Source organism: Squalius cephalus (genome assembly GCF_949319135.1).
Source record: "Squalius cephalus genome assembly, chromosome: 8".
NCBI classification, from domain to species: Eukaryota; Metazoa; Chordata; class Actinopteri; order Cypriniformes; family Leuciscidae; genus Squalius; species Squalius cephalus.
Window position 1 is genome coordinate 33,012,351 of NC_137129.1, and position 20,970 is coordinate 33,033,320.

Below are 20,970 nucleotides of genomic sequence, written 5' to 3' on the forward strand. Positions count from 1 at the left end.
ATTTCTCGAGAAACGAAACTTCACAAACTATGGCAAGCCGTTTTAACATTTAACCCTTAAGACGTATCTATTTTCATGCTACTAGTAATTTTTATCCTTGATATCCCTGACTGTTCCATCTGACTTATTCATTAGTGCTTATTCTTTGTATAGGCCTACTATACCTTTTTAAAAGATATAGTACTTATCCATTAGATCCTAGTTCTTAAGGTACTCAGTAATTAGATATTAATGTCCTGATCGGCCCAGTGCTGCATCTTCAAAATGATATCAAGTATAGGCCTACCTATTAAATAGATATTACTTATTCATTAGATATAGTATTTATTTTGATAGTGACTAACTATTCTATTGTTACAAGTAACACATTTCAGATTTTTACCATTGTCTTCTATGGGGATCTGTCAGGTATCAACTATAGCAATTACTAAATCAAAAATAGCTGTTTAGCCACTAAAATAAGATAATTCAAAGACATTTTATTACTGGGACGGATGAAGGCGTGGATGAGACATTACAAAAAGTGACAAACACATATTGTTTATTTCCATATCACTGAACATAATTCCCTAGAAAACATTATATATATTATAAACTGATGGTATACTCATACAATGACACTATAAATGTGAACGGAAACTAAGTCGGGTATATGTTATTTATACTCTATTTGACAAATCTGTTAATTAAAATAATTCTTTACAAATTATTACTCGTCCATTCCCTCATACAGTTATAACACTCCCTCTGCTGCTTTGCATTTGCCCCACATGAGTCTCTAAGCCAGTTCTTAAATTTCCACTCATCCTTGTTCAAGACCAGGAATCGCCCCAGGACGTCTCGTGCTCTTATTATACCCCTGTTCTGCAGTCGTCCGCCCAGCACAGGACCAATTCCGGGAAGCTCATATACAAGTTTATCCCCCATTGGCTCAGCACAGAAACGTCTGTGTTTTTGGGACGTTGTCATTGCAGCCAATTGTGGGTCGACAGTGAACCCACCGACAGGGTTTGTTGTTAAGTCTGTCTATAGAGAAAATAAACAAGAAAAGTGAGATCTGTATTTTGATAAGACCTGTCAAAGGTTCATGATTACTATATATTAATATGACATAAAGATTAATAGTATAGATGTATACCACAGATAAAATGGATTTGTCATTTACATTATTCTGTAAAATATGTTACACATAGATGCAGAAAAATATTCCCACGCAATAGTTCTCATGCAAGAAAGGTGCATTTAATGCTGAATTTTAGTAATGAAAAAAAAAAAAAAAAAAAATGCAAAATATTAACATGATAGATGAAGCATAACATTAAGAGTGAACACTTGTAGAATTCATCCTATAAATATACAACAAACTCAGTATAAGGAGGCCAATGCCTGATATAAATATTGACAATGCATCCTCCACGGCGCAATAAACTTAGTTTTATCTTTATCTTTAAAAATCTTCCGACTTCACAATTCTGTTACGCACTCACCCAGTCTTTTCCTTTGTCTGCTCAGCACAAACATTTCTGGCCACACCTTTACAGAGGTGTTTCCTGCCTCTGCTGCTTTTCACTTCATTTAGATACGTGAACATACCATATATAGAGTTCCTCTGAGCTAGCAGTGAGAACCAGTGAAACACAATAAAGTTTTCACAATGACTCATGCGCTTGTATTTAAGTGGTGACGTGGAAGATAAAAAATCCAATTTCTTTCAGCACTTTTGTTTATTTCAAAGGAAAAAAAACCCTACATATTGTAATTCTGGTTTTCTCTTTTTTATATAAGTACATACATAAACAGCAACAGTCATTAGGTATAAACAAAGCAACTGTGTTGTATAGCTTATAGATATCAAACCAGTGGTAAGAATGCCATGCTAAGTGTTCATCAATTCAACCAGACGTACATGAATAAAAATATTCTCTTACTATACTTTGATTTTAAAAGCAGCAGTGCATTAGACTATGATTCTGGACTCTGTAAATCAACAGTCATTCAAGTTCAGCATTAATACTGTGAAGAGGACAGAGTATATGCGCACTCTCTGTATTGCTATGTGGAATATTTCAAACATATATTGGTTTCACTGGTTCAACACATGGTTTGCTATGATCACAGATTTTTTTGCTGATCCGTTTAAAATCTGATGCTTTTTTCCCCCCAAGACCAGAGAGAAGCGAAGATAAATGGGCGCTAGTACAGTCAAAATTATTTTTATAATCCAGCATTATATCATTCAAGCCTTGCAACAAACCCGTCTGACTAGAAAGGGGAAAACAGGCCTGAATTAGCCTTAAAAACAAGGAGATAAAACAACTAAAAGAAGATCAAGAAGTATAAGAAAATAAATCGGTTCGCTTTTAAACTAGGTTTGGTTTCCTTATGCATAGCTCATTAACATTATGCTCATACTCTTCTAATTAAGTGGTTTTTCTTCATCTTTGTAGCTCACCTTCGATTTTATAGTTCAAAATGTCGTTGTTGATGAAGGTTTAAACGAAATAGAATGGTTACAAAATAAGATGGAAGATTTAGCTACAACAAAAATGAGCCAACACTACAAATAGTAGCATTTCTATCCGCTTCCAATGTGCATCTTCCATTTTATTTGCTGTGGATAAATGAGCCTGGGAAATATAGGACTTATAAAGAACATTTCTTTGAATTAAGTAATGACTTCAGAACAACTGGTTGAAACATATGATATATACAGTACATGTTTAGAATCTAGTATGTTAAAGCCAACAGGCAAAAAAGTGCAGGGTTACAAGGTTAGCGGGGAGTTCCAGAGCCTCGGCTATTTTCCAGCACCTCAAAACCCTGAGCTACTCGTTCATCCTTCACTAAAATCACAGTGCATTAAATATGATGGACTCTGAAAACTGAAATTGGTAGGTAATGCAGTTTTAGGTATCATATGTCTCTATTTTAAATGAAAACATACACTTTCATTTTAAGCATATTCATACTGTAAATTAGTCTTGATGTGCCACAAAAGTCAAGTCTCTGATCAGCCTGATGAACGTGTTTCAGAAAGTCTGATATATGGAAAGACTGCAGGACAGAAAAACAAAATCAAACGCAAAGGTTTTGTGTACCTGCTGCTGCGCAATTTCTTGAAAGCTAATAAATACGATATAGACAAACCCTTGAAAAAAGACCTTCTGTCGTGTCAGAGACAGTGGTGACATTAAAAAAATAAAATACACAAAATGTTTCAAACAGAACAAAAGATGAACATTAGGCATGAGCAGGCGTATTACTGGTTCACAATTCCAAGATTCAAACTAAAGACAAAGACCTGTGGAAAGCGGGATACTTCTGGAAGAAGAGGGTTATTCCATATGGATCAGTCCAGGTTGTCGAGTTCTCGCGGGAGTGAAGGGAAAAAACAAAGTGTGCTTTTACAGCAGATCTTATTTTCACAACGGTCAGAGAGTCTCTGTTCAGAAGGGAGTGTGTCTGTGTATCAAACAAGCATTCATACACTACTTGAGTTGCAGAACATCTTAAGTCTGTGATGAGGCGTGAGCAAGTGGGTCATTGAGGAGTTATTTCTCCACTTGAGACTGTTTATTCATGATAATGGGTTTTTTTTTTTGTCACTGTGATGTAGTTTCACTGATTTCCAGGCCATGCTGTTGTAGTTGAGCTCTGAGCAGTGCGTTGTCATTCTTCAGGTCTTCAATCTGCAGGACAATAGACATTCAACATATTACTATTTGCCCAATCAGACTTGGTCAGCAGAACACACAGATCTCATAAACTCTAAACCTTCTAAACCTTCCATAATCTGTCAGAAGTCAAAAGAGCACACTGAAAATTAACTTTTAATATCTTAAGATTCAGCATTTATTTATATTTGCATTATTACTTGCATCCATTGAAGCACAAGATTCAACATGATCTAGGGCCTTACGAATTCTACAATGCGGAAAATGTGGATGGAATCACAGAATCCAGTCACAAAAAGTTACATTTTCTGTATAACATGGAATGTCACAGAATATTACAAAATGTTTGTGTGTAATATTGACAGCTAGCTGTTGAAATGGGTACTGCAGTCCAAATTCGAAATATTGGAGGGAGTTGTTTCCCCTGTTCCTCCTCCTCAGGGTCGACGCTCACTGGTTGCCAGATTGAGGACACTCAACAAGAAGGAGCGCAACCGACAATGGAAAGTGACGAGCCTTACACTGCAAGTTGATCAGCTAATGTAGAAGTTTGCAATGTTTTTATTGCTGAGGCTTTTTAAGTTGAGTAGAAACTGTGATCTGTGGCCCAGTTCGTTTGCTGGCTTCCATGGCTGCTTTTTTCCGACAACAAGTGTCGGCGACTCTGGGTGTCGAAATACTATAGGGTAAATTGGCAGAGGGCGGGACCACATGGACCAAAACAAAAACAAACATTGACATGAAATGCACATTTCAAAGTAAAAATAGCTAGCTGACAGCTGTAATATTGTTTTTTGGAGAAACGAGTTTTTGAACTTGGCATGTTTCCTAAATCATTAATCAAAAAACATTACATTCAGCACCTTTTATTTAAACCGTAAACCTGCATTGTGCAGCACTTTGCTTGCCAAGTTTGTTCAAAGTTAAAATTAATAACAATTTGATAACATTTTAATTTATTTAATTAAATTATTGAAGTTATGCATTCATTTTATGAAGCCACTTTTTTTTTAGATTAAATCATAAAAACACAGAATCCAGAAAAAAAGAACAAGAAAAACATTTCATAGGGCCCTATAGTTAACATTTTGATTAATTATTAAATTGTTAAAGATTTATGAAGACAACTGATTAGACAACCTTTTTGGAGTATTAAAAATAAAATGCAATTTGGAAGAAAAAAAAAAAAAAAAACACTGAGATCATAAGGTTTTTACACAGTTCATGGAGCTTGAGTGCTGCTCTCATTAAAGGGATAGTTCACTTTGAAATAAAATGTTGGTATGTTTTAGCTTACCTCAAGGGCATCCAAGATGTAGGTGTCTTTTTTTCCGCAGTAGTTTCAGTTTTGATATTTTTAGGTCAAACCGTTCTTGTCTGTCAGTCATTTAATGCAGGTCTGTGGTCACTGTCTCAAAGAGCATGCACAGAGTCCAAATTAAAACAATTCCCCATCGTCCAAATTAAACAATTCCCCATCGTAAGTACATATTGATGGCCTAAGACACGAAACAAGCGGTTTGTGTGAGATAACGAACAGTATTTATATCGTTTTTACCTCTTATAACACCACCACGTCCAAGTGATCTGGTGCAGACTGGTGCATAGATATATACACTAGATGTCGCCTTGGCTACGGCATTCGTTAAGAACTGCCGTAGCCAAGGTGACATGTAGTGTATATATCTATGCACCAGTCTGCGCACACGTCACACACCAGGATGCGCGCGCCCTCAGATCACTTGGACGTGGCTGTGTTACAAGAGGTAAAAACGATATAAATACTGTTCGTTTTCTCACACAAACCGCTCGTTTCGTGTCTTAGGCCATCAATGTGTACTTACGATGGGGAATTGTTTAATTTGGACGATGGGGAATTGTTTTAATTTGGACTCTGTGCATGCTCTTTGAGACAGTGACCACAGACCTGCATTAAATAACTGACAGACAAGAATGGTTTGACCTAAAAATATCAATTGAAACTACTGCGGAAAAAAAGACACCTACATCTTGGATGCCCTTGAGGTAAGCTAAAACATACCAACATTTTATTTCAAAGTGAACTATCCCTTTAAAGCAAAAGGAGTGACAAACTAAATACATGTTAATTTTTAAAGTCAACTAGCACTTGTATTGTCATGCTTACAATACTCATCGCAATTAAAAAAATCAAATGAGGAAAAAAAGAAGCATCGTAACTGGTTGTCTGACTTTGAGACCCCGCTGTATATCTTACATATTCAATGTTACCAACAAATATACCTGTTGTCTTAGTAGCTCATTGTCCACTTGTATTCTCTCCACCTCCTTGTAGCTCTCCTGTAGCCTCTGGTTAGTCTGTCGGAGTTCTCTAATGTAATCGCATGCTTTAGACAGGATGCCTCCTTTACTCTAGAGCGAAAGGTGTTCATTAACATTAGTAGGTGAAAAGAGGTTATATCGGTCCAAGAAGTAAAGATCTGGTACTTACTGCTCCTGTTTTCGTATTGTCCATATTGCAGTCTGGGATGATTTTAGACAGTGTGACAATCCAGTTGTTGATTTTGTCTCTTCTTCTCCTTTCCACTGCAGAAAAAACCCCCAAAACATTTAGCAACAGTCCAAATTGATCAGTAGTCCGAGTTACTCAAAAAAGTAGAAGTCAATGATATGAAATTAAACTTAATTTTTTTTGCTAATACATGTTCTGTGTTTACTGTGAATGATTAATCGGTGCATGTTATTCCAAAGAAAAAAAAAAGTCTGTCTTCATAAGGTTTTATTAAAGTGTAATAACTTCCTTTTCACCTGTATTAATACTGGTAACACCCACATTACAATCCAATTCCAGATGGATAAAATTCCTATCCTATCCTTTTTTGTTGCTGTTGTTTTCTAGCTGCTTTAATTGGACACGTTAGGGTTTCAGAAGTAAAATATGCTGCAAATAACGTTTCATGTTGATTTTATATTGTACTGCCATGGTGTGGAGAATAGTTAGAAAGTAAACTGAATATATTCTGAGCTCTAAAAAGACATGCATTAGTTCACCTTCATTGTGCTGTGCTCTCCTCCTCTCATCACGAGGTGCCCGGGGGCCATCAATCTTCCTGCTCAAGCACAGAGAAAGAGAGAGAGAGAGAGAGAGAGAGAGAGAGAGAGAGAGAGAGAGAGAGAGAGAGAGAGAGAGAGAGAGAGAGAGAGAGAGAGAGAGAGAGAGAGAGAGAGAGAGAGAGAGAGAGAGAGAGAGAGAGAGAGAGAGAGAGAGAGAGAGAGAGGGAGAGAGAGAGAGAGAGAGAGAAAAAGAGGAGACTTGTGTTAGCTTGCTCTATTACACTAATAAACTACCAAAACCACCAAATGAATCTGCACAACACAACACAGCTGAAGCCTACTTGAAAACAAACATTTCTCCAGCCCGTTTACTGATATCACAACAGTTGAAGCACAAATTTCAGTCAGGTCAATTACATTTTTTTTACCAAAGATTTGCTTAAATCTGGACAAAAAGGTAACAAGCCTGAAAGAAACATGTAACCCTTTGATTTTTCCTCATTTCGTTTTATTGAGAGGCAAGAATTAATTCAATTTACAATCGGATGTCTTCCGAACATGAAGAAAACTCAAACACCATCATTGAATTAAAAGCCAGCTGCCCAGGAGTGATTAATGGGCTAGTGCAGTGGAATCTGGAGGAGAAGGACAGGCTGGTGCTTGAAAGGGGGTGGGGATGTAAAAGGTCTTCCTCACCAGTCTGATCTGCTGTGTTGAAGAGTCTCATGTTCACCAAGGTCTCTGGGGATGGCAGGCAAGTGGGACAAATTTTTTGGTTGTTTTTCTGACTGCACTCAAACTGATTGGACAATACTTTGCATATTTGTATTTGAAATCATTGCATTGGACAGTTTTGTCATATTTAAATCAAATTCCACACTCATTGTTTACAGTTGTTCTGCAAACTGAAAAAATTTCGAGGGACATGAAGGGATCAAATTAAGTTACGTAAAAAGCATTGGGTTCAAAGGATGGACTGGGCCGTGCAGACTGGGTAAAAGGGAAGGATGTTGACCCATGATCGATACTTACGTAGAGTAAGTGTGCGTACGAGGGGCGATAGTCCGGGGTGTTCCAGTTTGTAAAACATCTGGCGGACTCATCATCACGTAAAACTGACCTAGAGTAAACAAAAAAGGTTAAAATAATGTTTGAGAAACATATTATGAATGAACTTAACATTGTATGAGCAAGAAAGCAGACAAAATACTGATTTTAGCAGCTATTACACATTAATTGCTATGTAACTATACATTATATTACACAATCTTACTAAATGCAATGCAATGCCAGATGCTAGAAACACTGGGGCTGCTGACATACTAGAACCAACATTACCTACTAACAGTGTCAATTGCAAACACAGTTTTTTAGACTTTGGCATGTGAAACTGACCTCCAGCCTGTGTGAGGGTTGGATCAGACGTGGCCTGCACTGAGACGGCTGTAGCTGTACCGTCACTGACTGTTGCTGCTGGGAAGTAGGCGAAGCGTGTCTCTCCCCCCACCGTTTCCCCTGCTGGACTGCCTCCATTACTAAAAGGGTTCTGGATGACAGCCTATACAGATGGATATGGAAATATAAGATGTGTGCAGGCAAATTTGACACTGCATTCATATTACTTTTTGTATACATTTCTTCTTTTTCTCCATATTTCCTTCCAGTCTGATCCACACCTGTGCTACTGCTTGCTGCGCGCCAGCGAACGCGGCCGTAGACACAACACTGACTGCCGCTTCTCCATCTCCTGCTGCCTCCAAATGGTCCTCTGTTACCTGGACCACGCGATACGTCACCTGTATCAGAAAAGAACACAAAGAAAGATTTTGATGGAAGAAAGAAAAAAAGAAAACGTATTAAAGGCAACATGAATTGCCATATTTAAGTTAATCTACAATTTAAACAGGATGTTCAACAACAAAAAAGGAAAGGTGTGTGTGAATTAATCCTATCCATTAGAAATTGACTGCATAATGAACAGTGGGCGTTACATACTTATGGCGCTTTTCCACTACACAGTACCAGCTCGCCTCAACTCGCCTTTGTTTGGTTTTCCACTGTGTAAAAGTTGTACCTGTCCCTGCTTCCAGGTACTTTTTTTCGTATCACCTCCGGCGAGGTTCTGAGCGAGCTGAGGCGATACTAAAATGTGACGTGAAAACACGGCAGACTGCTGATTGGTCAGAGAGAATCGTCACTACCGGTATTCACTGCGTCATCATTGCACGCGCCAGACGCGATTTCCTCCATTGTCCTGTGTGTGTGGGTAGCGGGTGTGTCGCGTATAAGATTACGTCACGGCAGTTTCCTGCGGCGTCGCTATGACGACCAGGTACTATTGTGGAGGTACTATCTGCAATGGAAAACGTAGCGAAAAGCGAGCCGAGCCGAGCCGAGCTGGTACTGGTAATGGAAAAGCACCATTACATAAAGCTACTTGCCTTGATCCAATCCATTATCCAATAAAAGCCAATTCAAAATATTCATAGATACTACAAGAGTATATAAATAATACTAAAACACCACTTAGACATAAAAGCATGCATAAGAGCCATTACTGGGAGAAAGTTCTCCAGGTCATGTTTTATTACAGAATGACCCCCGTTTGAACCCTGGAAAGGTCAAAGGTCGCACTGACCTGTCCACCAGAGTTCTCTGTGCGAAACTGGTACTGAACATTGTGGTCTCCAAACGCTGCTGCTTGTTGGACACTCGCTATGGTAACCGCTGCCTGCTCCTCCGCCCCCACCCCCTCTCCTGAGAAATACACAAGAAATGTCTAAATGAACTGCGATATGTCGATATACACATCTTCTTTTTCTTTTAAACTTTCATTTAATGCATACACCCTTTAGAGATGCATGTTTTACTTACCCTCTTGCAGCTGAACAACCTCCTCAGTTTCCTGTTTCTCGTGGCTGCAAAGAGAGAGCAAACGTTTCGGGTCATCTTATGAAACCACTCGCATTTCTAAGGAAACTCTAGAGATGCAGATACAAATCATATAGAATTTTGGCACATTCCAGTGATGGAAAGTCAGACCCAATTCTGCCAAATGATTCATTCAAGCAGATTCAAAAACAATAATATTGTTTACAACAATAGTGTTTTTTTCGTGTCTCAGTCTTTTTGTTAAGGCTGTGTCTTAAGAACTAGTATGACCAACTAACAGTTAATTAAAGGTAATCGCTCTTACTTTTTCTGTATCAAATTAGACCAATCTACGTTTTAATGTAACTGACTTGTTATGAACAGTGAAGAAAATAATTAGATGACTAACTTGTAAGACTAGTCTAAGCAGCCACTAAATATAACTTGAATTCACAATACATAACACTAAAATTAATTTTCATGTGTCAATCACATGTACTGCTATTAAATTCCCTCTTTTTGTTGTTCACCCGCTCAAACAGATTTCCAAAAGAATCGCGAAGAGCGGTTTTGCGAACCGGTTCAATGCAAAGATCCGGTTTAAAGAACGATTCGTTAAAGAATCGGACATCACTAGTACATTCTCCAGTCTTTATGCAAAAAAATTAGAAGGCATTTGAATGATTTGAAAATCAATTAAAAGCTCCAAATGAACGGAACAAGATGTTCTAGCAATTAATCTAACCTCCATCATCTATTCTAGAGAGTCTAGTCAGACCTGTCAACTTGGCGAGGAAACAGTGAACGCCCCCCTTCATTAGCATCATTAACCAACGGTTCAGTTTTTAAAGTGAAATAAAAATTACCAACAGCAGCGTTTTTTTCAGATAACAAATGTAGCCAAATAAACACCACGGAATTAAAAAGAAAAAAATGCTTCTGAATGCACATAAAGCCTCTGGATGAATATAGACTGGGGGTTGGTTGCAGGTTGAAGGGAATTTAATGCATTAAACTGCTGAAGAGCTTTTGTTCCGACAGCACTAAACGCGACATTTCCACTTAAATCCTTTAAAATGTATACATTTTATTTCAGAAAATATAAATATTGAAGTATCTTGTTAAAATGAAATAAACACCGGCTTGGGGTCGTGCATTTTTAATAACCAAAAATAGACAAAAATCACCAAATTAGCAACCGTGCTAATAGTGATATAAATACGTCGACGATCAATGTTAAAAGGCCTGCGATCTGTTGTTTTTCTTCCTGCTATTCATATCTTACGTTTAATCCACTATATTGATGGCATGCATAAAACTTAATAAAAGTCAAAAAAATAAAGTTAAAAGATGATTTCTAACTGCCTAGCTATGAAAACAGAGCAGAAAATGGTTGACTGGGGCCTTGAGAGTGCCCGTGCATAAAGGACGCGCTCTCACCTCGTCGAGGTGTCCAAGCTCTGATCGAGCATATCCATGAAGGCGAGCGGATTTTAAAATGCGATATTCAGCGACACTTGAAATACGGGAGATGGAAGCGCTGATCACGGGGACAAACACACGGGTCATGTGAGAAAGACAGTCCAGGACACGTGAGGTGCAGGCTGGGCGAGGAGTTAAAATGGAGACCGCTGTGGAGGAAGACGGAAGGTGTACCGGTCGCTGTTGCGTTCACTGCGCGGCTTTGTTACTCCTCCCGCCCTTCTATCGAGACTAGCTCTCGACCTGTTGAGTCGCTTATGGTTTCTTCTTTACAGACGATTTGCTTCTAAGACAACGTTTGGCGTGTTTGTTTGTTTATTCTTAGGCTTTTAAATAATACTTTAAAATCTCATTGTCTCCTTATTTCGGATTCGGAACCGCGCGCTGTATTGTTTCGCTATCGATCGTTCTAGTATCCTTCCGCAAGCGTTTTAATAGCGGCCACATTTTAACGCTGCCGCTAATAAGATATGGAGTGGAGTGTTTATTATAAACAAGTGTGGGTTAGGTTAAGAATAAAATATTTTTTGTTTGACATGTGACAACGCTTATGGTTGTGTACACGTATTCTGAAACTGTCTGTATTTCGCAGGTAGCCTACGGGGCAGAAACATAAGGAACACGTAGATTAAACTGCAGTGATATACTTTCAACGTTGCAACTGGAAATTGAAGTTCAAATGATATATAACTAACTGTTAGCCTATTGCTATTATTTACAACCTCGCTTGTTTCATTTGACACAATGACATTAATGCTTTTACATCGCATTTAATAATTGAGTGAACTTAAAAACTTACATTGTGTCTTCGCCACGATTTAAAGCCTGTCCGTGTGTAAATTCACAACGTATAAAAAGTACTAAATATACGGTTTTCCTTTGGTCATTCTCACATCAGCACAAGGAATCGCAAATATGACGAGTGGGGATTTTTCTCAGGTGACCCCTGCGATCCAATCCGGGTTTTTGGTCAAACCACATGACACGAATGCAAAAGCAGTGGATAGGAAATAGACATTTATTAATCTCTGACATTAATAACTGGACAAGAAAAATGATCTACAATGATGATAAGAAATATGTATTCGATATACATTTGTAACACGTTAGCATTATTAAACATATGAGATTGTGTTGCGTAAGAGCGTTGTTTCCCCACTTAGCCTACTATATTTTCCTGAACTTCCCCTGTTCTAACCACGAGGCTGTGCTGCATGGCAAATTGAGCTGTTGAAATCAACACAAACGTCTTTTTTGAGCCTTGTTAAAGTTGCCATATATATATATATATATATATATATATATATTTATATATATATATATATATATATATATATATATGTGTGTATTGAAGAGGTTGATTCTGCAATTCACTGCTGCTTCTATGTAATGAGTGATTATAATAGAATAAAATGAGGCATTTATATAGCGCTTTCATATCTACTGTACACCCAAAGCACTTTACAATCATATCAGGGAATCTCCCCTCAACCACCAGTGGTTATATTATCAAGGTATTAATCAATATTTTTCCTTCTAAATATCACACAAGTTGAATGACTTCTCTATAGACTTATAAGATTTTACTTTGTTATAGAAGTTACCAGTGTGATTACTCAAATGTTATTTTCATGTATTCTCTAATGTCGGCATTTGATATCTGAGAGGTGACTGTGGGTCTAGCCCATGCTAGGAATACAGCAACAGTGCTTGCTTATTTAGCCCGGCTTCCAGAAATGAAATATAATGGACTTGTTTTGTTTGAGAAAGGTCTTCAAAATGTGTCAATACATCTGTTTTGCTGGGGTACCCTGACAGCAATGGTCACAGAGGTCATTGGAACAGAGTTGAGTGACCATTTCTTAAAGTCTTTACTGTGTTAGATTAAAGTGTCCTCTCACTGAGAGAAAGAACATGTTATCTGGATGTTTTGGGAAGAGTCTTCTCCAATCCAACCTTTAAGAAGCTGTGTGTGTTAGTATTCTTGGTTACAGGTTAAGGAACAAGTGGCATTATTGGAGATTGACTGACTTGTTTTTTTTTCGACATGCTGTCTGCCTGTCATGAGTGTCTCGGACAGGCCGTGCTGGAGGTGTAGATACCCCCACTAGCGGAGTGTAGTAACGCGATTGTTGTAGGCCTAAACAATTCTAAGTGTATCTTCGCAAACCTGACTCTCGATATCTCCCATTTCGGATAGGGGTACCCCAAACTTAGTGATTCAGACAGGTAGGGATTTAGGTAAATTAAATAATAGAAACAGGGTTGTTTGCCAGGGATGCATCAGGAACAATCCAGAGAAAAATAAAAATTGTGACCCAATTTGGCATGGACCAGTTTATGTAACTGTGATTTTGTATACTTTGAGTATACTTTGCAGTTTCATCACGCAGAAGCCAAGCTGTGTTGTTCAAAGATCGCCGCCTCCATCTCTGCTGTTATAACTTCAGGTGAGTTTGAACCGCGACTAAGATATGGCTGACGAATTGAGTAACTTGATCAGTAACCCGATCGGTCCTGATACAAATAGTGAGACGGAAGAGAGCAAACGCTGTAACTCTGAAGCTCTCACGTCAAAGAAATTTGGGTAGGCAGGATTTTTATTACGATTGGCCAGATAAACAACAACTTGTCTGGCTACAAACAAAGAAAGAACCTGGAAAATTCTCATTTTTAGCCTCGTATTGCTTACGATTATTAATTATGGGTCTTACTTATTTTGTTGTTTATTTTTAGTTAGACAACCATTGTGTTTTGAACCTAAAGGGTCTATAAGGGGGGTAGTGGAAGGAATGGATTTACCACCCATCTTTGTTTATTATAAAATGAATTGGAAATCATAGTTTTATATAATAATAAAAAAACTGTGTAAATATCCTGGTATTTATGATTAAAGACAATGTCTGTGTTTAGTATCTGTGTAGTGACTGCGGGTCTAGCCCATGCTAGGAATACAGCTTGTTTTGTACTTGTTTTGTAATCAGTTAAGTCCATGATAAAACCAAATTAGCAGAAATGATCAACAGCTGTGTTATGTCAAAAGGTTCTGGAGATAAATAATGTACTATGTGCTATGTGGGATATTTTAATCATGTTAAGTCTTTGAAGGAAAAAATATATTGTCTGTTTTATCAAAATTATAACCTGACGGGAGCATGGGTCAGAAATCTAATATTTTGAAGCAGCCTCTATGGAAAGACCAGATGTGGCAGTATTGGACCCCTCATTGGTCTAAAACGGGGGACTGAAGGGGTTGATTCTGGAATCCACTGCTGCTTGTATAGCCTATCTAATGAGTGATTAAAATCAAGGTATTAATCAATATTTTTCCTTCTAAATATCAAATGAGTTGAATGACTTCTCTAGGCTTGTAAGATTTTACTTTGTTATAGAAGTTACCAGTGTGATTACTGAAATGTTCTTTTCATGTATTCTCTAATGTCGGCATTAAATATCTGAGAGGTGACTGTGGGTCTAGCCCATGCCAGGAATGCAGTTACAGTGCTTGCTCATGAAATATGGATTGGTTTATTTGAGAAAGGTCTTCAACATGTGTTAAAACATATAAAGGTCATTGGAACCGATAGTTTAAGTGACCATTTCTTAGCTAAAGTCTTTACTGTTAGATTAAAGTGTCCTCTCACTGAGACAAGAACATTTTATCTGGATGTTTTGGGAAGAGTCTCCTATTGATAGTTAGAGCCCGACCAAATCCAACCTTGAAGAAGGTGTGTGTGTGTGTGTGTGTGTGTGTGTGTGTGTGTGTGTGTGTGTGTGTGTGTGTGTGTGTGTGTGTGTGTGTGTGTGTTAGCATTCTTGGTTACAGATTAAGGAACAAGTGGCATTATTGGAGATTGACTGACTTGTTTTGTTCGACATGTTGGCACCCATCAACCCAGATCTGCGACCTGGAAAGTCACGACGTGCCTAAATTCAGGGTACGAGTGTCAGCCGCATAATCGAAGGAGATATGCTTCAGACTATCTGTTTATGTGTGCAAAATGTGTGTTTATCTATTTCTTAGCCAATGAGAATCATTCAACCTGAAGCAAGGATGTAGCTTAGACCTTGGTGTAGGGTATAACTGCTGTGATCTTTGTAACTGTAAGCGGGGCGGCCTACGAACTCCTGTGTGAGTCTTGAAGCTGACTTCTGCTGATGAAACTTCAAACTATCTTCAGTAAAACTTCTCTTTAATTTATTATAATTCTGTCTCTTGTCTTAAATTGACTGCACTTCTGACTCCGGGTCTTGATTAATCATATCTGGTCCTTGGGTCTTTAACTGTACATCCCCTAACAACAGTAATGTAATTCATAGGAATAAAGTCATGTATTTGACTACACAGCTGTGAATGTCAATCACACATTCCCCAATAGTTAACCCAAATAGGAAAATTCTGTCATTAATTACTCACCCTCATGTCGCTTTATATGATGAACATATTGAATTTAGGCTTTTATTCATATAAACATTGATCAGCAAACAGAAACAGAAGCCCAACCGAACCTTCATCATATAAAGTGATCGTGTATCTTCAGAAATGTTGGACTAAACCACTCAATTCATATAGTTTTACGATCTCTTTATGAACTTTTTGAAGTGTCAAAGTGTCAGTTGCGTTGCTGTCAATGGACGGGCAGAAAGCTCCTAGATTTCATCAAAAAGATCTTTATTTGTGTTCTGACGATGAACGAAAGTCTTACGGTTTGGAACGACATGATGGTGAGTAATTGATGACGGAATTTTCATTTTGTGATGAACTGTCTCTTTCAATATATCTGGATTCTCTATAGCTTGTTGCCTGGTTCATTCACTTACATTGATAGATTTTTTCAGATCATAATTTAATCCACGTGTAATTTTCCCTCATGTGTGAACTATATCGAAAAAAACTGATTCAGTAATTCGATTTGGGAATGGGAAACATTGGGTTTATTGCATTTTAAACTATAGGTATGCCTGCGTGTAGCCATGCTGTGGCCCCTGTCAAAGCAACCATGCAACTCAGCATTTTGCATTGACCGCTGCACTAAAGCAATCCATTGAATATGTGCAGCTACAGAACAGTCTACTCTTTAAACAAAAGAAGGACCATTGACATCATGCATACACACAGTGAAAAGTCAGACACACCAGGGCCCCTGCCCTAACCAGTTCAAGTGTATTTGTTTCAGAGACAGAGGAGGTAGCGTTTAAAGGATTTTGCCACCATCAACAAAAAAGGGCAACAGAGGTTGTCCATTTCTCTTTTGCCTCTTAACATCTCTCCCTCCCTCTCCACTCTCTCACTCCCTCTTTCCCCAGAGGATAAGCAAAGAGGGATTTGCCTCAGAAGCAACAAGGTAAGCGATGAAAAACTTGCATGTTTTTTTTAGTTGTTTTTTTGTATATTTCTGTAAATATCCTTAATATTTGATTCGCTGATTGAGATGTCAATGCAGTGTGAATGGAACTTGTTATTTTATGATGAGCATGTCCATTACGTTACATTACAGAAATTTCGGTCACACTCTCGCTTTCGGTCAGATTCTCACTATTAACTAACTATTAACTACGACTTTTGCCTCAACAAACTCCTAATAATTGCTTATAAATACACTGAAAAAAATGATTCATTGACTAGTTGAATTTACTAAAAAAAATTATGTTAATTGGATCCACATAATTAATTTTAGCTACATTTAAACAAATGCATTACGTTGAACTAAGTTCAGCTTTATGCATTTGTTTAAATGTAGCTAAAATCAATTGTGTGGAACCACTTACGATAATTTTTTTTAGTAAATTCAATGATTTCAGTAAATTCATTGAATTTACTAAATGTTTTTATCGTAAGTGGTTCCACACAATTGATTTTAGCTACATTTTAACAAATGCATTACGTTGAACTTAGTTCAACGTAATGCATTTGTTTAAATGTAGCTAAAATTAATTATGTGGAACCAATTAACATAATTTTTTTTAGCAAATTCAACTAAGTCAATGAATCTTAACTAAGTCAATGAATTTTAGCAAATTCAACTAAGTCAATGAATCAATGAATACTAACTATAGTTAGTATTTAATAATATTAGTTATATTAATATAGTATTTAGTAATAGGTAGTTGTTAAGTTTAGGTATTGGGCAGGATTAAGGAATGTAGAATATGGTCATGCAGAAAAAGGCATTATTATGTGATTTACAAGTACTAATAAACAGCTAATATCCTAGTAATAAGCATGTTATTAAGCAGTTAATAGTGAGAATTGGACCCTAAACAAAAGTGTTACCAAAATTTCTTGACTATCTAATCTGGAATATCATAAAGTTCATATGTCTCAATGGGACAGGTTTCTTTTTTCAATATGAGAAGGCCATAGCATCTGTATTTTTAAGCTCCCAGTGCGAAGAAAAATAACGAATGAATTGACATAAGTATAAAGAAAATAGGTAACACTTTACAATAAGGTTCATTAGTTAACATTAGTTAATGTATTAACTAACTTGAACTAACCATGGGCAATCCATTTGTTACTATTTGTTAATCTTTGTTAATGTTAATTAATAAAATATAGCTATTCATTGTTTGTTCATGTTAGTTCACAGTGCATTAACGTTAACAAAATTTTAATAAAGTATTAGTAAATGTTGAAATTAACATTAACAAAGATTAAATAAATGCTGTATAAATAGTGCAGTACATTATTAGTTCATGCTAACTAATGTAGTTAACTAATGTTAACTAGGTTTTTTACCTTACAACATGAGTTAACTACATTAGTTAACATGAACCATGAAGAAAACTGCTACAACATTTATTATTCTTACTAATACATTTTTAAGATCAGAAGTTCTGTTAGTATTAGTTAATGCACTGTGTACTATGAACATTTTTTATTGACTGACACTAACAAAGATTAAATAATGCAGTACAAATATATTCCTTATTGTTAGTTCATGTTAGTCAATGCATTGGCGAATGTTAATAATTGAGATCTTATTGTAAAGCGTTACTAAAATCTTGTTTTTAAGTACTAAAAATTATTGTGAAGCTTGAGTAATGCTAATTTGCAAATTTATTAAAAAATTGAGTACAATCAACTTGGATATTTAAGTAATTTCAACTTAAATCACATTAAACTGACTTAATTGGATGAATCTTGAATAAAATTGTTTTTGTGCCACTTTGTGTGCCATTTATGAATGTGTGTACAGTATAAGCATCTGTATGTGAAAAATCGAAACTCTTTCGTGACTCATTTCTCATATCTCTTTAGTGTATATCTCCTTCCTGCATAGTCCCAGCGTGTGTCAGGATGTACAGCTTTATGGGCGGCGGCCTGTTCTGTGCCATTGTGGGGAACATCCTAATAGTGGTCTCCACGGCAACAGATTATTGGATGCAGTATCGCCTCTCTGGCAGCTATGCCCATCAAGGCCTGTGGAGGTACTGCATGGCCAACAAGTGCTACATGCAGACAGCAAGTATAGGTAAGCTCATTTTATTCATGCAAACCCCAGAAACATATTTTTGCGCTATCGCTATTTTTAAAGTCCCCTATAACATTATACAAGAATTTTGGCACCTGCATTTGAGCTTTGAGACCATTTTTGGCCTGTAGATGGCAGTGGTTTATTCTTTTTGCTATGCAGAGCTCCTTAGACTGGTTTGTGTTGAACATTCGTATTCTGAACAGGCGCACCAAAGTGGTCTAATAAGATGGCATCTGAGATTACAGGAGCTGTACTGTGGGTCGTTCAAGGTGATTGCGCAGGGACAGTTTTTTAAAGATCAAATGAGAAAAATCAAACAAACAGTGACAAGAATTGGTTGGGATGATAATAGGAGGATGATACCCTTCTTTAGGATTGTTTTGAGAACATTTCTTGTCTCTTTCCTCAGCATATTGGAATGCCACACGGGCATTCATGATCCTCTCAGGAATAGCGTGCTTTGCGGGCATCATGGCAGGCATCCTCTCGTTTGCCCATTTTTCTGCCTTTGAGAGATTCAGTCGTTCCTTTGCTGCAGGAATCATGTTTTTCATCTCCAGTAAGTCATAAACATATGCATATTTAAATGTGAATGAAAGGTCAAGGTCAAATATTGATGGTATTACTCTTCCTCTATACATTTATTAACCCATCGCTTTGTTCACACCCAGCCCTGTTTGTGCTGCTGGCTATGGCGATCTACACTGGCGTAACCCTAAGCTTCCTGGGCAAGCGTTTCGGAGACTGGCGCTTCTCCTGGTCCTACATACTAGGATGGGTGGCCATGCTCATGACCTTCTTTGCAGGTGATAGAAAACCTCATAGACTGCTATTTAACGGGCAAAGATTGACCCATAGAAGAGGGTTTAGAACAAAGGGAGTGTTAAAAGTTATGAAATGTTCTACTGGTGCATAACGGAAAGAATCAAGGAAATGTGCTTTGATATGCCTCAGGATGTGGTTAAAAGACCTTAAAAACCTCATGATGAAGTTCTGCTCCAAAAGCATACAGAACAAACTCATGAATAAATGGGTAAAACTTTACAAAAAGGTTTAACATTAGTTAGGCCTATAGTTAAACTGCACATCTACAGCATTTATTAATCTTTTGTTAATATTAATTTCAACATTTACTAATACATATTTAAAATCAAAAGTTGTATTTGTTAACATTAGCTAATGCACCATGAAGTAACATGAACAAACAATGAACAGCTGGATTCAAATACAGTAACAAATGTATTGCTTCATGTTAGTTAATTAACTAATGTTAACAAAAGTGTTACAAAAATGCATAAAATACTAAATAAATGAATCATCCTCATCACTTTTACACACATCTTTATGGTTAGCACAATAAAAATGTGAATGCTCTCTTTATTAAGTCCCATTAATGGTTAAAAGTAGCAAAAGAGCAAAGTAAATCTCTATTTATTTCATTTTTTTGCATGTTTGTGATTTGAAAATTGTCTTTTGCAGGGATATTCTACATGTGTGCTCACAGAATGTATGAATCCAGGAGAGTGGTTGGAAGTCGCTAACCTGAAGCAATTAAAACTGCAAGCAGCAGAAAGTTTTGGCCCGGAAATCATCAGGACCTTTATCAGATCTATGAGGATTGCTTAACGTTAGGCCTTAAAACACTAAACTTCAAAAATACACCATCTCAATAGCCTAAAACAGCATTAAAGGACTTGCAAATATATTTGTATAATTCTGCACAGATAAATATACCAGTTTTCACAAATGTTTATTTCACTTTTCATAATTTTTTTCAATAAAAAATCTACATCAAATCAAATCATTTTCTGTTTAAGTTTCTCTCTTGATATATTGCATTGGAATATATTTATGACCTCACATGAATACTTGCTAGTTATCATGTTTAGAACATCTGTCCATCCGTTAGAAGTTACAGATTGCACATAGTTATGTAACTACTGTATTTGTTTTGCAATTTAGTTTCACCCTCAGCTTCTTTGCGTTTAAGCATTTATTTCACCATGTGGCCATAAGTATCAGACTTACAGTTTCACACTTGCAGCTTAATTACATAGTCAGCAAGTGGGGCGCATCCTGTGTTAAACACTGCATATGTGAGAGAAAAGGAAGAAAAAAGAGATTTAAACAGGACTCACTTTTATGTCATTTTATATCATATGTGTATTTTTGTTTATTTTTTCCGGTAATTATTCAGTTTTAACAAAGCTTTACTTTCATTATGTCAGCACTTTTTTTAAATGCACAAAAAGTTATATATAAATGCATTGCCTCATAATTATTTGGTTTTTTATTCATAGAAATGAGCTAGGGTCCTTCCTGTTCTGAACAATTCTTTAAATACAATTTTCTACCAAAGAAGGTCAAAAAAGTAGAAGTGGATTTCAAATACTTAAAAATGCAATTCATTTCCTCCTTTGGGGTTTTTCTGA

General features: G+C 36.9%; 2 protein-coding genes across 4 annotated transcripts; one reads left to right on the forward strand and one right to left on the reverse strand.

Annotated features, from left to right (window-relative positions):
• Positions 1 to 3,467: 3,467 nt before the first annotated feature.
• usf2 (upstream transcription factor 2, c-fos interacting) lies at positions 3,468 to 11,511 on the reverse strand. 2 transcript variants are annotated; one of them, XM_079879544.1, is made up of 11 exons: positions 11,019 to 11,511; positions 9,582 to 9,625; positions 9,346 to 9,464; positions 8,384 to 8,503; positions 8,103 to 8,265; positions 7,740 to 7,827; positions 7,404 to 7,448; positions 6,705 to 6,763; positions 6,145 to 6,239; positions 5,937 to 6,065; positions 3,468 to 3,689 (listed from the first exon to the last, which is right to left on the reverse strand). In XM_079879544.1, exons 1-11 carry the CDS (start codon positions 11,054 to 11,056, stop codon positions 3,603 to 3,605), a joined length of 987 nt encoding a protein of 328 aa, XP_079735670.1. In that variant the 5' UTR covers positions 11,057 to 11,511; the 3' UTR covers positions 3,468 to 3,602. The 2 variants fall into 2 exon arrangements, with proteins under 2 accessions (XP_079735670.1, XP_079735671.1); XM_079879545.1 differs by lacking the exon at positions 7,404 to 7,448 and having other exon boundaries at positions 11,019 to 11,494.
• Positions 11,512 to 15,974: 4,463 nt separating this feature from the next.
• On the forward strand, positions 15,975 to 20,252 carry lim2.4 (lens intrinsic membrane protein 2.4). Of its 2 annotated transcripts, XM_079879551.1 has the most exons (6): positions 15,975 to 16,405; positions 18,322 to 18,535; positions 18,742 to 18,807; positions 18,948 to 19,097; positions 19,210 to 19,344; positions 20,018 to 20,252. In XM_079879551.1, exons 2-6 carry the CDS (start codon positions 18,361 to 18,363, stop codon positions 20,077 to 20,079), a joined length of 588 nt encoding a protein of 195 aa, XP_079735677.1. In that variant the 5' UTR covers positions 15,975 to 16,405; positions 18,322 to 18,360; the 3' UTR covers positions 20,080 to 20,252. The 2 variants fall into 2 exon arrangements, with proteins under 2 accessions (XP_079735677.1, XP_079735678.1); XM_079879552.1 differs by lacking the exon at positions 18,742 to 18,807.
• Positions 20,253 to 20,970: the final 718 nt, after the last annotated feature.

Excerpts from the sequence above, each read along its gene's own strand:
- usf2 (XM_079879544.1), bottom strand. The coding sequence starts at position 11,056 with ATGGATATGCTCGATCAGAGCTTGGACACCTCGACGAG. Across the intron at positions 9,626-11,018 it reads AGCTTGGACACCTCGACGAG|CCACGAGAAACAGGAAACTG; the intron begins GTGAGAGCGCGT and ends CTCTCTTTGCAG. Across the intron at positions 8,266-8,383 it reads CGCAGCAAGCAGTAGCACAG|GCTGTCATCCAGAACCCTTT; the intron begins GTGTGGATCAGA and ends CCATCTGTATAG.
- lim2.4 (XM_079879551.1), top strand. The coding sequence starts at position 18,361 with ATGTACAGCTTTATGGGCGGCGGCCTGTTCTGTGCCATTGTGGGGAAC. Across the intron at positions 18,808-18,947 it reads TGTACTGTGGGTCGTTCAAG|CATATTGGAATGCCACACGG; the intron begins GTGATTGCGCAG and ends CTCTTTCCTCAG. Across the intron at positions 19,345-20,017 it reads GCTCATGACCTTCTTTGCAG|GGATATTCTACATGTGTGCT; the intron begins GTGATAGAAAAC and ends TGTCTTTTGCAG.